We start from the raw sequence: 15,891 nt of genomic DNA on the forward strand, positions 1-15,891 counted from the left end.
TCAGGTTTGTGGGGAGGTGAATTCTTTCTGGCTGATGTCTGTGATGGTGATTTGGGCAGGTTTATTTGTCAATGACAATCCGTGCATATTCCAACACACATCAAAGGGGAGAGAGGACTCTTCCGTGTCTACAACACAGAGTCCCTCATTTCCTGTTGCTGTCTGCTCCAGCGTCAGATTAGCAGCAACAATATGAATGGTCCGTGAAACAGTGGCTCCGACATATGGAATTTTAATAAACGGCTTTAAAGACAAGATCCCGGAGCCTTTGTGCAGTATGGGCATGCATATACAATTATGTGGTTACCGGCTCTGAAGGGAATTGCAATTATTTTTTTTTATTTCAATAGGGGGACTTTTTGACTTTTTTTTTTTTTTTTTTTTTATTCTTCTTTCTTTTAACTTTTTTTCATTTCTTTTTTTTTTGTTTCCACAATTATGAACTGGAAGCCAAAATGAAATTTACTGACACTGGGGATAAAAATTATCAGCCAATCTGTGCATGTGAACATTTTCCTGCAGAGATGACCCCTCCACCATTATCACCAGCCTCAGCAATAATGGACAGCGTGCTTATGTATTAAGGAAATCCCTAGATGACACTGAAGCCCTAGGAAGATTACATCAGGGGCTCATAAGCTACAGAGCAGCCGGACCCCTGAACTGAGAGATGGGATCAGATCTCCATATATAGGAGGTTATTCTCAGGACTTATTCATTGCAACCTTCATAAAACATAGAAGAAAGAAAAAGTAATTTTCTCATTTTCTCATATGCAGGGGCAAGACACAAACAAAAACAAAGTACAGTTGTAAAAAATTTTCTATCCATTGAAATGGTAAAAACAGACAAAAAAAGAAACACCGACATATGAACAGATGAACAATGGGGACAGTGTAAGTCTGTAAAGCGCTGGATGGCGTTCTATACGGTAAGTAAAATAAATAACAGGGAATTCCATATTTTCTGGCATAAAGGTTAATAAGTTTGCCTAAAATTTAAGTTTCTGCCCACATCCCCTCCTGGTTCGTTCACAAAAATGTTTTCATTTCTTGGTGAGCAAGGTCCAAAAATCAAATTCTTGTGGAAAACTACTAAAGTAGGGTGAGCCATTGATTTGAATGTGCACGGTGTCATAATTAATCTCCCCTGTGGTGGCGCTGCAGGGAAATTGAATACTTATTGCCTGGTTTCCCAACAGAGGACAGCCAAAAGATGACGATCCCAGAAGGGAGGACAATCTGCAACTACAAGCGCACCTCGGCAATAAACTAACAACAAGTACAGATTTCCGAAGAAAAGATCCCTATAGAGACAAAACTATCAACAAGATTTTATGAAATTAAATCCCTGACTGCCCCATACCAGGAAAGCATGGCTTGGCAGAGAGCTCCTGTGTTCTCTAAGAGCGAACAGCTGCCAGACTGCTCTGGCAGTGACTTCTCTCTCTGCGAACATTAGGTTTGGCTGTCGGAAATCTAACTTGCCAAATATTTCTCCCAGCAACTTTTATTGGGGCAAGAATCAAGAGGCCCTCATACACAGACTGTTGACCGATTTTGTTGATGTTGGATTTGGCAAACTTTAGTGTATATATGTATGTATATATTAAAAAAGATATTATGGTTAGGGGTAGCTTTAGGACTGAAAAGAAAACTGCACAGACAGCTCAGATGGCACGGGTTTGGTAACCACGTACAGTAAATTGCGAAAAAAATGGGGCTTTTAAATGGGTAAACTTACAAAGTGCTTGCAAAAACTCCTTATTAAAAATCCTCTAAACCTCTCCAGTCCCAATAATAAAACAATTTTATAGTTTATTGCTTATTGCCTAGGTCACCAGCCTCCTCTGAAGTCTATCAGAGGTAGCCTGTCTTAGACTAGCAGTACCCAGTTTACAAGCTGTTTCCAATAGAGTTTGTAACTACTGCTCTGAAGCTGGCCGGACTGTTGGCTGCAGTCGGTTTCCGTGCCCCCGTGCTGCTGCTCTGATGCCACAGAAGCGATGCTACGGAAGCAAAGCCACCTCTGCTAGCAGCATCCAAGAGTGCACAGTTCAGACCAGTGGTGTGACCATGACGCTGATCCGAGCTGTCAATCATCAGGAGCACACCGCCGCTTCCCCAACCAGGGAACTGGAAGGCAGAGGAGCGGTGCCTGGGATTGAGGCTCAGACTCATCTTCCTGGGAGAGGGCAGCTGTGTATTTCTTATATTTAACATCTTCTTTATAAAAGGGTTTGTCTCCAGTTATTGACCAGGAGCAAACTGCTTCTCTGCCTCCTGCTTGCTAGGGGCGGTGCGCTCCTGCTTAACTGAGAGTTCTGAACAATGGCATGGTTACGCCATTGGTCTGAACTGTGTGATCTCCAGTGCTGCAAAGCGCAGAGGCACTCAAGCGCAGGATCCTGTTATCCGTTCAGCTTCAGAGCAACATTTAGAAGCTCTATAGTAAAGAGCTTGCAAACGCTGCGTTACTTGCCTAGGAGACCGGCTTTCATTGACGGCAAATATGGCCATTAACATAGGCAAGGAACAGTAAACTACAAAAATTAAAATTTCCTCTGTTATTAAGAGCAGAGATTTTGAAGTGCCGTAAGTAAGGCTATGTGAACACATTCAGAATTGCTGCGGAAATTTCTGCGGCAATTCTGCATTCGTATTTCCCGAATACGAATAGAGTTTTTCAAGCGTAATTAGCTTGCAGAATGCTAGCATTTTCCAAGCGATCTGTAGCATCGCTTGGAAAACTGATTGACAGGTTGGTCACACTTGTCAAACAGTGTTTGATAAGTGTGAAAAACTTTTTACTATTGATGCCGCCTATGCAGCATCAATAGTAAAAGATAGAATATAAAAAATAAAAAATCATGATATTCTCACGTTCCGGCGGCCCCGCAGCCTTCCCGATCCTCGCGATGCTCCCGGCAACTCCTGTTCCCAGCGATGCCTTGCGACAATGACCTCTGATGACGTAGCATCACGCAAGATCGCTACATCATCACAGGTCATTGTCGCAAGGCATCACTGGGAACGGGAGTTGCCGGGAGCATCGGTAAGGAACGAGATGGGTGTGAGGGCCGGCGGAAGGTGAGAATATCACTTTTTTTTTTTTTTTTTTTTTTACAGGGAAATGGTCTCCTCTCCTCCAGACCTTCAGTACCATCTGCACATGATCCGCTTACTTTGCGCATGGTAGGCATAGCCACATGCGGAAAGTAAGTGGATCAATGCATTCCTATGCGTGTGGAATGCCATTGAATTCAATGGGTTGCATTATCTAAGCGTTTTTGCGGCGAAAAAACGAGGCAAAACCGCCTACAATCCGCAACATGTGCACATAGCCTAAAAGGCAAAGCTGCTTGTTTTTTTACAAGCATGCTGCAATTTTACCAACTAAAGATGAGGAAAGCCCTTTTAAAGGCTTCCAACGATGCATGTGCATGGGAGATTCATAGGGACAGTCCCGTATATGTGCGCCTTAGGCTAGTTTCACACTAGCGTTTTGAAGCGCAGCGACTGCCTGCGCACGGCCGCCGCTAAGCCCCGCCCCTGCCGCGCCCCCGCCGGTAGCTCCGCCCACCGGCGCATGACGCTGCATGCGCCCTGCGTCCCCTATCATTATCACTGGGGGCGCAGGCCGTGCGCAGTATGCGTTTGGAGGCGCATGCGTCCTTTTGACGGTGCGCCGACCTGCGCCAAACGCAACCTGCTGCAGTTTGGTTGCGTCGGCGCACCGTCAAAAAGGCGCATGAGCCGCCAAACGCATACTGCGCACGGCTTGCGCCCCCTGTGATAAAGATAGGGGAAGCAGGGCGCATGCAGCGTCATGTGCCGGTGGGCGGAGCTACTGGCGGGGCGCGCGGCAGGGGGCGGGGCTTAGCGGCGGCCGTGCGCAGGCCGTCACTGCGCTTCAAAACGCTAGTGTGAAACTAGCCTTACTATGTAATATGCTCCCACTGTTTCAATTAAGGCTAATAAATTAATAATGGAGCGCTTATTCCCATAAACTACCCCGTAAGACAGAGAATACAGTCAGGAAAAAAAAAAAGCCCCTTATGTACAAACCATAAAACAACCCACCATTCCCAATTACATCTTCAGTGTACACAACTGTTTTCTACAGCGGAAAATGCTATAATTCCGTAAGAATTTTTCCAGAGAGGTGCACATCATACAGACTGCAAAACAGGAGTTTTCTTTATGATCTGTGATATTTCTGGACAAGTCAGAATATTCCTTTGAGCCCAAAATGTGAGTGGTGCTATAAATGTCTGCCTTGCAAAGCCGGTGAATAAGTGTAATGTACGCTGACAGGGGGAAGATGGGGACAGCACCGCTAACAGCCAGTGCCGGTCTGCGGCCAACTACAGCGGTGAGGTTACATTTCTGTCCGGAGAAGTAATTATATTAACACGAGTACAAGCAGCTCCAACTCTTAAGGCCTTTGACAATTACAAAACAAAACATCACCGCTCACGTCATTCAGCAATGAAAAATCTCCTGCAATACAAAAAAAAAACAAAAAAAACGCAGACTCCTCGATGCCGGAAGGTCTCACAACACAAGTGTGTGCTGCAGAATACGAGACCAGTTCCACATGTTGTACATGATACTATGCTTATTGGGTCAGATGAAGTATGCAATATTCACTTACAACCCTCAGAAGCAAGAGGAAAAAAAAAAAAAATGGGAAACAAGAGTCAACTTTAAAAGTAGCACTAAATGCACTATAAATAACCCAGCATTTCCTGCATTACTCGCCTTTACCCCTTTGTTCCTATTGTATCTCATATTGTGCGTAAAACTGACAAATATAGCAAAAATTGTTCTGTGTGTGTCCCAGGCCATTAGTCATGTCCCCCTGCTTCCTCCACACTGTGCCTTGTCTGGCTGTGGAACAACTGGCTGCAGCAGGAAGAGAAAAATACTGTTCAGCATTGACCATTTGGTAATCATCGGCCATGTCCCAACTAAAAAAAAAAAAATCAACATATTAAAAGTTGTTGTCCAGTAAAAAATAGATATAAACTTCATAAAACTGAAATATACAAGTTGGGCTGGATGACTTTTAATGGTTAAATTTAATGGTTGAATCAACAGTGTGATGCAGAAGCAAAAAGGCAAACACGGTTCTGGGATGTATTAAGAGAAGCATAGAGTCTAGATCACAAAGTAATTATCTCCCTCTACTCCTCCTTCATCAGGCCTCATATGGAATACTGTGTCCAGTTCTGGGCACCACATTTTGAAAAGAAGACATTGAAAAACCGGAGCAAGTTCAGAGAAGAGCGACCAGGATGGTGAGCGGACCGCAAAGTATGTCCTACGAGGAACGGTTACAGGATTTGGGAATGTTTAGCTTGCAAAAAAAAAAAAAGCTAAGAGGAGACTTAATAGGAGTCTACAAATATCTGAAGGGCTGTCTCAGTGTAGAGGGATCATTATTCTAATTAGCACATGGAAACATGAGAAGCAATGGAATGAAGATGAAAGGGAAACAAAATAGATTAGATTTTAGAAAAACTTTTTGCCCGTGAGGGCGATCAATGAATGGAACAGGCGGCCATGAGAGGTGGGGAGTTCTCCCATCAATGGAAGTCTTCAAACAGAGGCTGGACAGACATCTGTCTGAGATGGTTTAGTGAATCTTGCATTGAGCAGGGGGTTGGACACGATGACCCTGGAGGTAAGGTCCAACTCTAACAATCTATAGTTCTAGCAAAGACCCTCATACATATTAGACAAAAGTTATTGGTTCTAACCAACATAGGTGGGATCAGTCAACAGTATAATATGTATAAGGGTCACAAGGGTGACGACTTGGCTACTAAAAAGAACAGTGAGCCAGCCCCCTTCTCACACAGCACTAACGACATGCAGACATAGGAACAGCTCTCCAGTATCTAGCACAAAGCAAAGTAGAGCTGCCGAAACCTGAGGGGATATCTGAAGATAGGAACATGTGTGTTAAATAAAGAATATTAGTAACGAGTAAAACTTATTTTTTTTTAAACACAAGTATTTAAGTATTTTATTTATTATTTTTTAACTAGACAACCCCTTTATAGTCCATGTCTTCTCAGAACTTCTACAAAGCCGTTTCAGTTTTATGATTTCTTCAAGTGCTCTCTGGATTTCGGATAGTGTTGATCTACTTCTTCTGTGCCTTAGGAAATGTACACATGCGGGTGCTGTCTGCACACGTGAGCGGGTTAGAAAGAAAAGCCGATACGAAGCAGCAGCAGTTTACCCGGGCACGATGGGAATGAATGCAGAGACGAGGGCAGTAATAAGTCACGATGACTAGGAATCTGCACATCATTTTTGGAAAATTATAAAGCTTGGGGGCAAGTGCTCAATAGCAAATAAAATGTAACTACAAAAAATAGTAAGTCACACAAAACACAGAATATTAAAATAAAATATCCCGCCTCTTCCTCAGAGTCTCCTCATTTTCTTTGCTCAGATTTCATCTCCTATTACAAATATAACCAAGAAATATATTAAGAAATCTTCAGTATGTCAGAGGAGATTGGCAAGGTCCCGTTCCTCCTGTGTGTGGCTGCGAGACAATTGGCTGCAGCAGGAGCCTCCCCCCTCAGGCCTGTCTGCAATAGGATAAAGGTTTGCTAAACTCTGCCCCTTTGGTTGAGAGGGCAGGCATCAGTCAGCCACAAGAGGAGGATGATGATGATGGAACTGATTAGCAAGAGCTTAAGGCTAAGTACCCACATATGCAGAAAATTCCTGACTAAAAACCAGACTCCTCCCAGGAAAAACGCATTTTTTGCGCTTTTTTTCCGGAGCATCCCCAGTCTCATAGAATATAGCTGGAAATGTGTTTTTACTGCAAAATTAATGAACATGATGCGTTTTTTACAGCGATGCATTTTTTATGGGCACAAAAATTGCAGAATGCATTATAAGAATGGGATGCTTAATGTATGCGATTTTTAAGCGTTTTTGCATGGAAAAACGCTTAAAAAACGCAAAAAATATGCTTATGTGGGGACACAGCCTAAAGGGAATCTGTCATTAGGATCAACCCTCCTAAGCTGTCTATATGAGCATGAAGGCCATAGAAAGCGGAATAAAATGATACCTTGAGATCTGTAATCCGATGTCTTAGGCTAGTTTCACACTAGTGTTCTCGGGCGCAGCGCAGGGCCGCCGCTAAGCCCCACCCCCGGCCATGCCCCCTCCGGTCAGTTCCTCCTCTGATCGCATGACGCTGCATGCGATCAATGTACCCTATAGTTAGCGTTGGGTATGCTGACCGTGCGCTGGCATGATTTTGCTGGCGCTGCGCCCAGCGCACAAAAACGCCGACTATAGGGTACACTGATCGCATGCAGCGTCATGCGATCAGAGGAAGAACTGACCGGAGGGAGCGCGACCAAGGGCGGGGCTTAGCGGCGACCCTGCGCCCGAGAACGCTAGTGTGAAACTAGCCTCATTCCAGAGAAAGCCACGTTTTTATTAAAGATGTAAACAAGCTGTTAAGATCTATGGGCTGTACATAGTTCTTCTCGAGAACCTGCCTCCTGAGCTTATTTTAAATGAAAGAGGGCATTATCATTGTGAGACATGTAATGACCGATAGTCTGCTCTCAATCACACACATTTCTGCTGATGTCAGCATAGATATTCCTGGTCGGTCAGGTGACATTGTTGTCTCACGCGTCTGCTGCAGCCCATCGGTGACTGCTGATTGACAGAGTATTGATGAGCTACAGTCAAAATGGAAATCCGCTCTGACAAAATAGTACAAGCTGCAGCTGACCTTCAGCAATGTGATGCAACCCACTGGGAATAGAGCGTGTGACTTCACTGGCACAGCGACAAAACGGAAGGCTAGTATCCACTATTTTTAATTTAAAAGGGGCCATGATGTGATTAAGATACGGACAACCCCTTTAATTATTCATTTCTAGGTTCTGCGTTCCTTTAAAAGACAAAACACAGGCAACTCTGGAGGAACACTTTAAGGATAACTGTTCAGATCTTGTTGGATGGTGATTACATTATTGCACTGGCTCAATTGAAAATATATTGGACTGTGATCCTCTAACTAGGGAGCTGCGTCTCATAAAAAAACAAATTAGATGTTAAGTCTTAACATGCGAAAACTTAAAGTCGTTACCTATACAGGACTGATTTCTGCAGATATTTGACCCCTGTCTTTAAGCAGCCCCTAATAAAAATGTGTTTATGAAAACCCCCACTGGGTCGGTATGATCATTTTTAATTTCCTCTAAGGAAGCCTGGCCGCTAGGGGCATCGTTATACTAAGCCAGATAGTAGGAAAGGGACCCTCGCACATGGCTATCAGACATTCGCCTTTCCTTTGTCGTTTTCATTAGATCAATAAATGCCGTTTGCGGTTGCTATGGCACGGAAGCCATTTGTTATCCTCATGGAAATGAGATTTAGCTTTAAGTGCAGCAAAGAAGGACAACTGTCAATCACGCTAATAATTTGCACATTTATAAGGTTGTCTGTTCTGAATGATCCGTATAATTTACAGTGAACCATTCTATTAAAAAAAAATAAATAAAAGGGGACCTGACACCGAAAATGCAGTCCAGTCTGCAGGCAGAATCCTATACAGCAGGAGGAGTTAGATTCATATAAAATTGTGGGAAAAGATTCGGGATCACCTGTGTTTTATTCATTTGAATCACTGCTCATTGTGGAATAAAGAGTCCAGTGGGTGGTCCTAATAAGTGAACGACTGTGGGCGGTCCTAAAAAGTGACCAATAGTCTTCTTTATACGAGTACATACACATATAGCTGTCAGAGTGGTACCACCCACTGGACTCTTAAGCCCATAATGAGCACAGGTCCCGCCAGATGAGACTGCATTTTCACATTAAAATATTAAAGTTTTGTTAAAAAAAAAAATACAAATTATTAATAAGGTGTGAAAACTGCAAAAAGTTTCAACTCGTGCATCACTAGACCTCATGTACCACACCATACTACAAGTTTATAAAGTTCATCATGACTATTTGGTGCCCATAGCCTTATTACTCAGCTATAACGCCCATAGATGTGAATGGGAAGAAATGTTTCTAAACAGCCACCTCTCCACTGAAGTCACGGCAGAAGAAGCAGCCGTTCGGCATCATATTCTGCATCTTATTTGCCCAACAGGTGGAGACTCCAAAGGTGGTTATGCCATAAAAGCTTTAGATGGGAATGCATTTAACATGGCAACTACAAACTGACTTGGGACCAAAAGTAAATGTCTGCATGTATCAGACAAAACGTTATTAAAGCAATTAAAGGGAATCTGTCACCCCTTTTTTGAGATATATAATATCATTCATTGGTGTGTCACACAAGGATTCTCTTAGTAATTTTGCTTCCCCCTGACCCCGCACCTTTCATGCATAAATACCTTTTTTATATATCGGTTCAGATGTATGTAAACTGCCACGGTTCGGTGGGTGAGGCTTAAGGGCCTGTCACACTAAGAGATATCGCTAGCAATATCGCTATAACTAGTGACGTTATAGCGATATTGCTAGCGATATCTCTGTGTCTGATACTTACCTACGACTGGCTCCCCCGCTGGTTATCGCTGATCGCGCGAGAACGTTCAGGACTGTTTCTCGTCGTCAGCTTCCTGTGGCGCTTCCTGCTGTGAGGACGTGCGACGCGTGGAGCCGGGCGGGAGGACGCAGGATCGCCTAGTGTGACAGGTAAGTAGGGATCCCCGTCCCCAGCGATGTCGCTGGTGAGATCTGCCTGTGTGGCAGCTCACTAGCGACCACTTAGCGATGTACCAGCGATCCTGACCGCGTCATATCGCTGGTCGGGATCGCTGGTACATCGCTAAGTGTGACAGTACCTTTATTCACCTGCTCCCCCCCCCCCCCCGTCTTGCTATACACAAGAAGAAATGCATAGAGCAAGACGGGGGGGGTAGGGGGGAGCAGGTGAATAAGCCTAACGATGTAACAGCGATCCAATCATGTCGGATTGTTGGTGGGATCGCTGGGACATCGTTTAGTGTAACGGGGCCTTTACATGGGTAGAAACAATAACGCTGCAGTGATGCAGTGATGTAAACGAAGACTCTCCGGGAGTGCCAAATTAACAGATTTATCATGCAAATATTAGTTAATTATTTTATGGCTTGTGTCCGGTATTAAGACCAAACAATAATGGAAAATTTATTTACAAAATACAATACAAAGATGGGCGCATTTCTATTGAGCAGCTGGAAACAAAACAGTGTACATTTGTCTTCAGATGAAGAATGATCGACTGACTGTCTAATGTGTATAAGGGCCTCACTCTTTACCCGAACAAATGATTTTGGAGAGGAAAATCCAGCACATCCCACAGAAGATCCTTTCATTCTCCGGTAAATAAGCCGATGACAGAGGAATCTGGCAGCGTCTCTCAGACGAGAGCGTCATCTGTACAGAGAAGTCGGGGGAACGTTCGTTTTTCCCAACATCAAAATATTGTGAATGGGGGGTGCATAAGGGCCATAATGGTTTCAAAACGCATCAGCGGTGGATTTTTTATGGGATTGTGTTTGAATCATTTATATCAAGTGCAAGCTTGAACAGATTTACTATAGTTATTTATTTTTGGCTTACAATTATCACCGCATCTCATGTTGGATTATATAATTGTGCAACTTCAGAAAATTTAGTTTTACAGTCTAAAAAGTAGACAAGTTTTAATAAACCTGCCCCACTGTATTTTAACAGAAATTATTTGCCCCTTTACTTCTGAATAACAGGTGTAAAGAGAGCGCCTCATTTTAGCTTAATGGTTATTAAAATGAACCACATATCTTCTGCACCCTAAAGTGTTAACCAGACATTCCTGACACATAATGTACATAATAGATACGATCATTTACCTTATTGTATCGTTCATGTGGCACCGACTGTAAGACAATAGGCTCCATCGTAGAAACATTTGCAAACTGGACTTCTGGGATATATAGTGCACATACCACATGAGCCCAACCTGGAAGAGAGAATGGTCTGTTACTACGTATCACGCAGACAACTGGGAATCTGTCCAGGAAACCCAGCTCAATCATTACAGGGGTTACCCCAGAAGGGAATTGTGAATTAATGAGTGTTCTCCATTCAGGATCCTCATCTCATCCAGAGTGGTAGCAGTGACAGAGCATCTCTCGCTCTACATTATACAGACAGCCGATTTAAACGGACAAGGTGTAATACCTAGTTTCCCCTGTGGTGGGGCTGTTGTGATTTACATTTTTAGAAGTTATTTCCTATCCATATAGGGGATAACTTGATGATCAGTGGAGGTCTGATCGTGAAATGGAGGGGTGGCCAACTATGAGCATCCATTCTTCAGGTAATGCTGGGATAGCAAAGTGCAACGGTACGCTTTTTCCGGCAATTTCATATAGAATTGTTGGGGCTCCCATTTTTAGGATTGGCGAGACCCACCCCCGATCTATCGCTTTATCTATACCACAAATTTGTAGAAATTCCAACAGAAACCCACAACAGAACCAGAACATGCGAGTACTCCCTTAAGGCAAAAAGTGCCAAAATGATCATATGAAATCTGTGGTATAGATGCAGCGATTGATCGGGGGTGGGTCTCGCCAATCCTAAAAATGGGAGCCCCAGCGCTACATTAATTCTAAATGAAATTGCCAGAAAAATTGTGCCGCTGCACTTTGCTATCCCAGCAGTCCCCTGAAGAATGGATGCTCTTAGTTGGCCACCCCTCCATTTCATGATCAGACCCCCACTATTATGATGGGAGTGACCAGGGCTCCAGAGCTGCAGGAAAAATGAGAAACCTCCCCCGTAAAGCTGAGCAAAAAAGATTTGCAGTCCCCAGCCCTGACCGCTTGTTTGGTCCTCTGTTGCAGCTGGGCATCATTTCTGTGGCCTGGCACCTTCTGGTCACCTCTGCTGCTTCCCTAGGCTTCAGAGTGTCGTAGTGTGATGCATTTCATCAAGTCTGGCGATATCACGATGTTGTGGTGCCTTGTAATGACAGACGACCAGGACAGGGCGGCCACAGAAAAAGTCCGTCTGCAACAGGAGACCAGACCAGTAGGTGGTTGGGGGATTAGTGTTTTGCAGTCAGACCTACCACTTCCTAGCTTGGGGGTCTTGTATGGGGGGGGGGGGGGTAGAAGTATTGCTACATTTTTAGTTTTTAAAAGGGTAATGATGAAAACCAAAAATTCCCATTTAACGCTCCTGGATGCATGAATGTGAGTGCCGGTGTGTTCTGAGTGCACTGGCTACCTGGCTCCTGGGATTTGCCTAGCTCAGAAAATAATAATGTTATATTGGTACATGTGGGAAATGAGGGCATTTACAGCCAATTGGCTATAATATATTTCCATTTGAGGGGGCCAAAAAAGAATAACACGCTCAAAAATCCACAGGCAATTTAGACCTAGGCTACTTCAATGGAATATACATAGCTCGTGGCTACGTCTGAATGCGCGGCCACCAGGCGCCATTTCTCCACTGTCGTTCCAGTGTAATTAATACTAACTGTGAGTAGGAGAACAGTGGGCAGAAGAACGGGGGGCTTAACGCGTAGAGCTGCTTTATATCAGCCTCCAATATGTTGGATTATGAAGAAAACCAGCTTTAAGTCGTAATGTGTGCGCTGTGCCTCCAGAATAGGCTATTGTGGCCATGCCAGAAACAGCAGCAGATTTCTGACTACTTTAATAGCCAAAATAATTCTGCAGGACTTGACGAGCGTCCAATTTCTAGTCCCTGAAGGTAAACATGGGCTTCAGTGGCGAACGCAATAAGTCAATATACTTTTCAGTGTTCTGCTAAAACACATATGGGATTGTCTGGTGTTATTCCCTTGCTCAGCGGAGGCAGGAAATAGACAAGATACTTACAAATGTAAAACTTGTGTTTAGTTTTAATACTGCCAAGAGCAGGGATGTAGTGGGGCAGGATTGCGAGTGTTAAAGATCATGAAAATATTAAATTTACAACAAAAAAAAAAAAATTCTCCTCCGAAATAAAAAATTCTTAACGGAGTCCCACCCCTAAATATCATGTTTACGGCATAAATGATACCATGGCTCAACCTGGTGGACGCACATGCTCAGTCTGCACAGTGATCCTCTGTTCACTGCAGAGCCAATCATGACAGCAATTTGCACATACGATTTAGGCTAGTTTCAGATTTCCGTTTTGAAGCATCAGGCGCGAGGCGGCGAAAAATGTAAAAACCGGATCCGGCTTTTTTCCCATAGACTTACATTATCGCCACATTGCGCCTGATGGCCATGAGGCGTGCCCGGCTTTTGCCGGAAACGGCAAAAATGCCTGTCCGGCGTCTGCAAAAAAAACGTTCCATGCAACGATTTTTGACAGCGCCGGACCGCTTTTTTGCAGAGCGCATGCGCAAAGACTTTCTCCCTCTCCTGCACCGTATCCGGCAAAAACAGATGATCCGGCGGGCTGCGGCTTCTACCTGATCCAGTTTGACAACTTTTCGCCGCAGCCCGCCGGATTTAAAATCCAGAAATCTGAAAGTAGCCCTACCCCGATTTTTCATTTGGCATACAGCGGAGAAGACTCCCTCTGATAGTGATGACAGAGAAGATGAAAGGAAGAAGAATTTTGGTAGCTGCCAGATGGGGAAGGAGACAGATTCTATCCAATGTCCAGATTGGTGGCAGCAACGATGACGAGACATGGAAGCAAGAATTAATGGAAGGTTTTTTTTTTTTCTTTAGTGCAAGAAGTATAAATTACTTAAGGGGAACTGGTCGTGTGTCATGGGCAGCACAAATCAGAGTCTGGCTGCAGGATTATATATATTGAGATTAGTTCAGTGCTGACCTCGGCTGGCTTTTCCCTGCACAGGTCTCTCCTGGATCGGCGCTGTGAATCATCAGTCTGGCTGCACTAATGCCGTCAGATTGCCTTTAAGAAAGTTATTAACAGCATTTCTCAAATTTAAAGGCCCCGTTACATTTAACAATGCACCAGCGATCCCGACCACGATATGACCCGGTCAGGATCGCTGGTGTATCGCTAAATGGTCGCAAGTGAGCTGCCAAACAGGCAGATCTCACCAGTGACGCAGCGATGCTCGGCGGTCGTTACTCACCTGTCTGACGCAGCGATGATGACGACCATCTTCTGCCCGCGTCCATGGCTCGCTCGGCGCCAGCAGGAAGCCGACACGAGAAATGGACCAGGACGATCTCGCGCGATCAGCGATAGCCAGCAGGGGGGGCCGGTCGGAGTGTCACATGTAGCGATATCGCTGCTGCGTCACAAAATCGGTGACGCTTTAGCGATATCGCTGTGTGTATAAGGCCCTTTAGTATGAAAATGATTCATAGGAAAACCCCTTTTAAATAAAACCAAAAAAAAAAATTAACGTGTGTTTTATATATATGCACACACTTTTTTTTTTTTTTTAAAGTGAAAGTATACATCTGTATAAAAGGCCTCATCCGAAATGTGAGCAACCGGAGGGAATTGTATTTACTGGTGATTTTTTTAATTTTATCTGCACAGTCTCTTTAAATAGATTTTGGCTCCAGTCTAGTAATAAAGAATTCCTGTGATCTAATAACGCAACGACCACTTGACTCATACAAGTCATGTTTCATTGTAATAAACAGGATAGTCAGAAAAATGGCTCAATATCAGTGTTATCGGAGGCAGCTACGCTGCACCGCAGCAGCTTTTATGGCCGCATTTTATTAATATAGCATCGATATATTTCCACAGGCATGTTCCCAGAGCGATCAGCGGCGCAGCGCATTGTGAAAATTTGGCAACTTGTACACGAAACACCAAACCAACAAAAAGCGCTTTTGTGGTCTTATTTACAAAGACCACCCCAAGTCTAAAAGCTTCTCCAACTTCTGTGTTTAAACGGCCCGTTACACACAGCGATCTCGCTGGCGAGATCACTGATTTTGTGACACAAAAGCGATTTCTCCAGCGAGATCGCTGTGTGTGACATCCAGCAGCGATCGCCCCCCCCCCGCGGGGTATCGCTGATCGTACTGGATCGTCCTGGCCCGTTTTTTCATCGCTGGTCTCCCGCTGGCCAGCGCGCATCGCCGCGTTTGGCAGCGGGAGCCAGCGATGAGCGACGCTGCACGCTGGTTACCAACGTAAACATCGGGTTTTTAAGGGCCGCAGGGCCCTTAGAAACCCGATGTTTACCCTAGATACCAGCGTGCACTGCAGGCAGGGCGGGAGGTGGAGGCAGAGTGGCGCACAGACCGGAGTAGTTCTGCTATCTGCTACTCCAGTCTGTCAGACCGGAGTAGCAGATAACAGAGCTACGCCGGACTGTCTGTGCCGCTCTGCCTCCACCTCCCGCCCTGCCTGCAGTGCACGCTGGTATCTAGGGTAAACATCAGGTTTCTAAGGGCCCCGATGTTTACGTTGGTAACCAGCGTGCTCGCTGGTCCTGATCGCTGGAGGGGCTGTCTATGTGACAGCTCACCAGCAATCAGCTAACAATGTCCCAGCGATCCCATCGACGTCGGATCGTTGGTGGGATCGCTGGGACATTGTTATATGTAACGGTACCCTAAGTGGGAAGGGAAGTGATAGGCACACAGTTTAATAAAACAAAATGAATTCTTGATCTACCTTAAGGCTCTGGAGAAATTAAGAAACATGTAAAAAGCATCTGTGTATGGCTGGTCGGCAGACCAAGATCTAAAGGCGGCCGTAGTCAACAGAAATCTCATCTGGCCCACAGCTAAGGCTGATGGACTCTATTTACGGTACATGAACGCTTATAATGGGCAAGTGTGCGTAAGCTCTGGATAGGGGAGAGGGGAGCAGACTCCTCTGGGCAACAGCTTGGGAACAAAGGATCAGGCATGCTGAAATGTAACATGTCCGATCC

At 44.7% G+C, this 15,891-nt stretch overlaps 1 protein-coding gene across 9 annotated transcripts in view; it reads right to left on the minus strand.

Moving 5' to 3' along the window:
• The window catches only part of MLLT10 (MLLT10 histone lysine methyltransferase DOT1L cofactor), a 191,994-nt gene that overhangs the window by 136,518 nt on the left and 39,585 nt on the right, over window positions 1–15,891 (minus strand). For 8 of the 9 annotated variants that reach the window (XM_073581823.1, XM_073581822.1, XM_073581828.1 and 5 more), the window contains one exon: window positions 10,889–10,998. The exons of the other annotated variant lie outside the window; for it this stretch is intronic. In XM_073581823.1, the coding sequence (XP_073437924.1) occupies window positions 10,889–10,998 (110 nt within the window). The remainder of the gene's footprint in view (window positions 1–10,888; window positions 10,999–15,891) is intronic. 9 annotated transcript variants of the gene reach the window in all.

The sequence above is a fragment of the Dendrobates tinctorius genome, unplaced genomic scaffold, assembly GCF_039654945.1.
Source record: "Dendrobates tinctorius isolate UK_male_01 unplaced genomic scaffold, ASM3965494v1 ptg000070l, whole genome shotgun sequence".
In the NCBI taxonomy this organism is placed as follows: domain Eukaryota; kingdom Metazoa; phylum Chordata; class Amphibia; order Anura; family Dendrobatidae; genus Dendrobates; species Dendrobates tinctorius.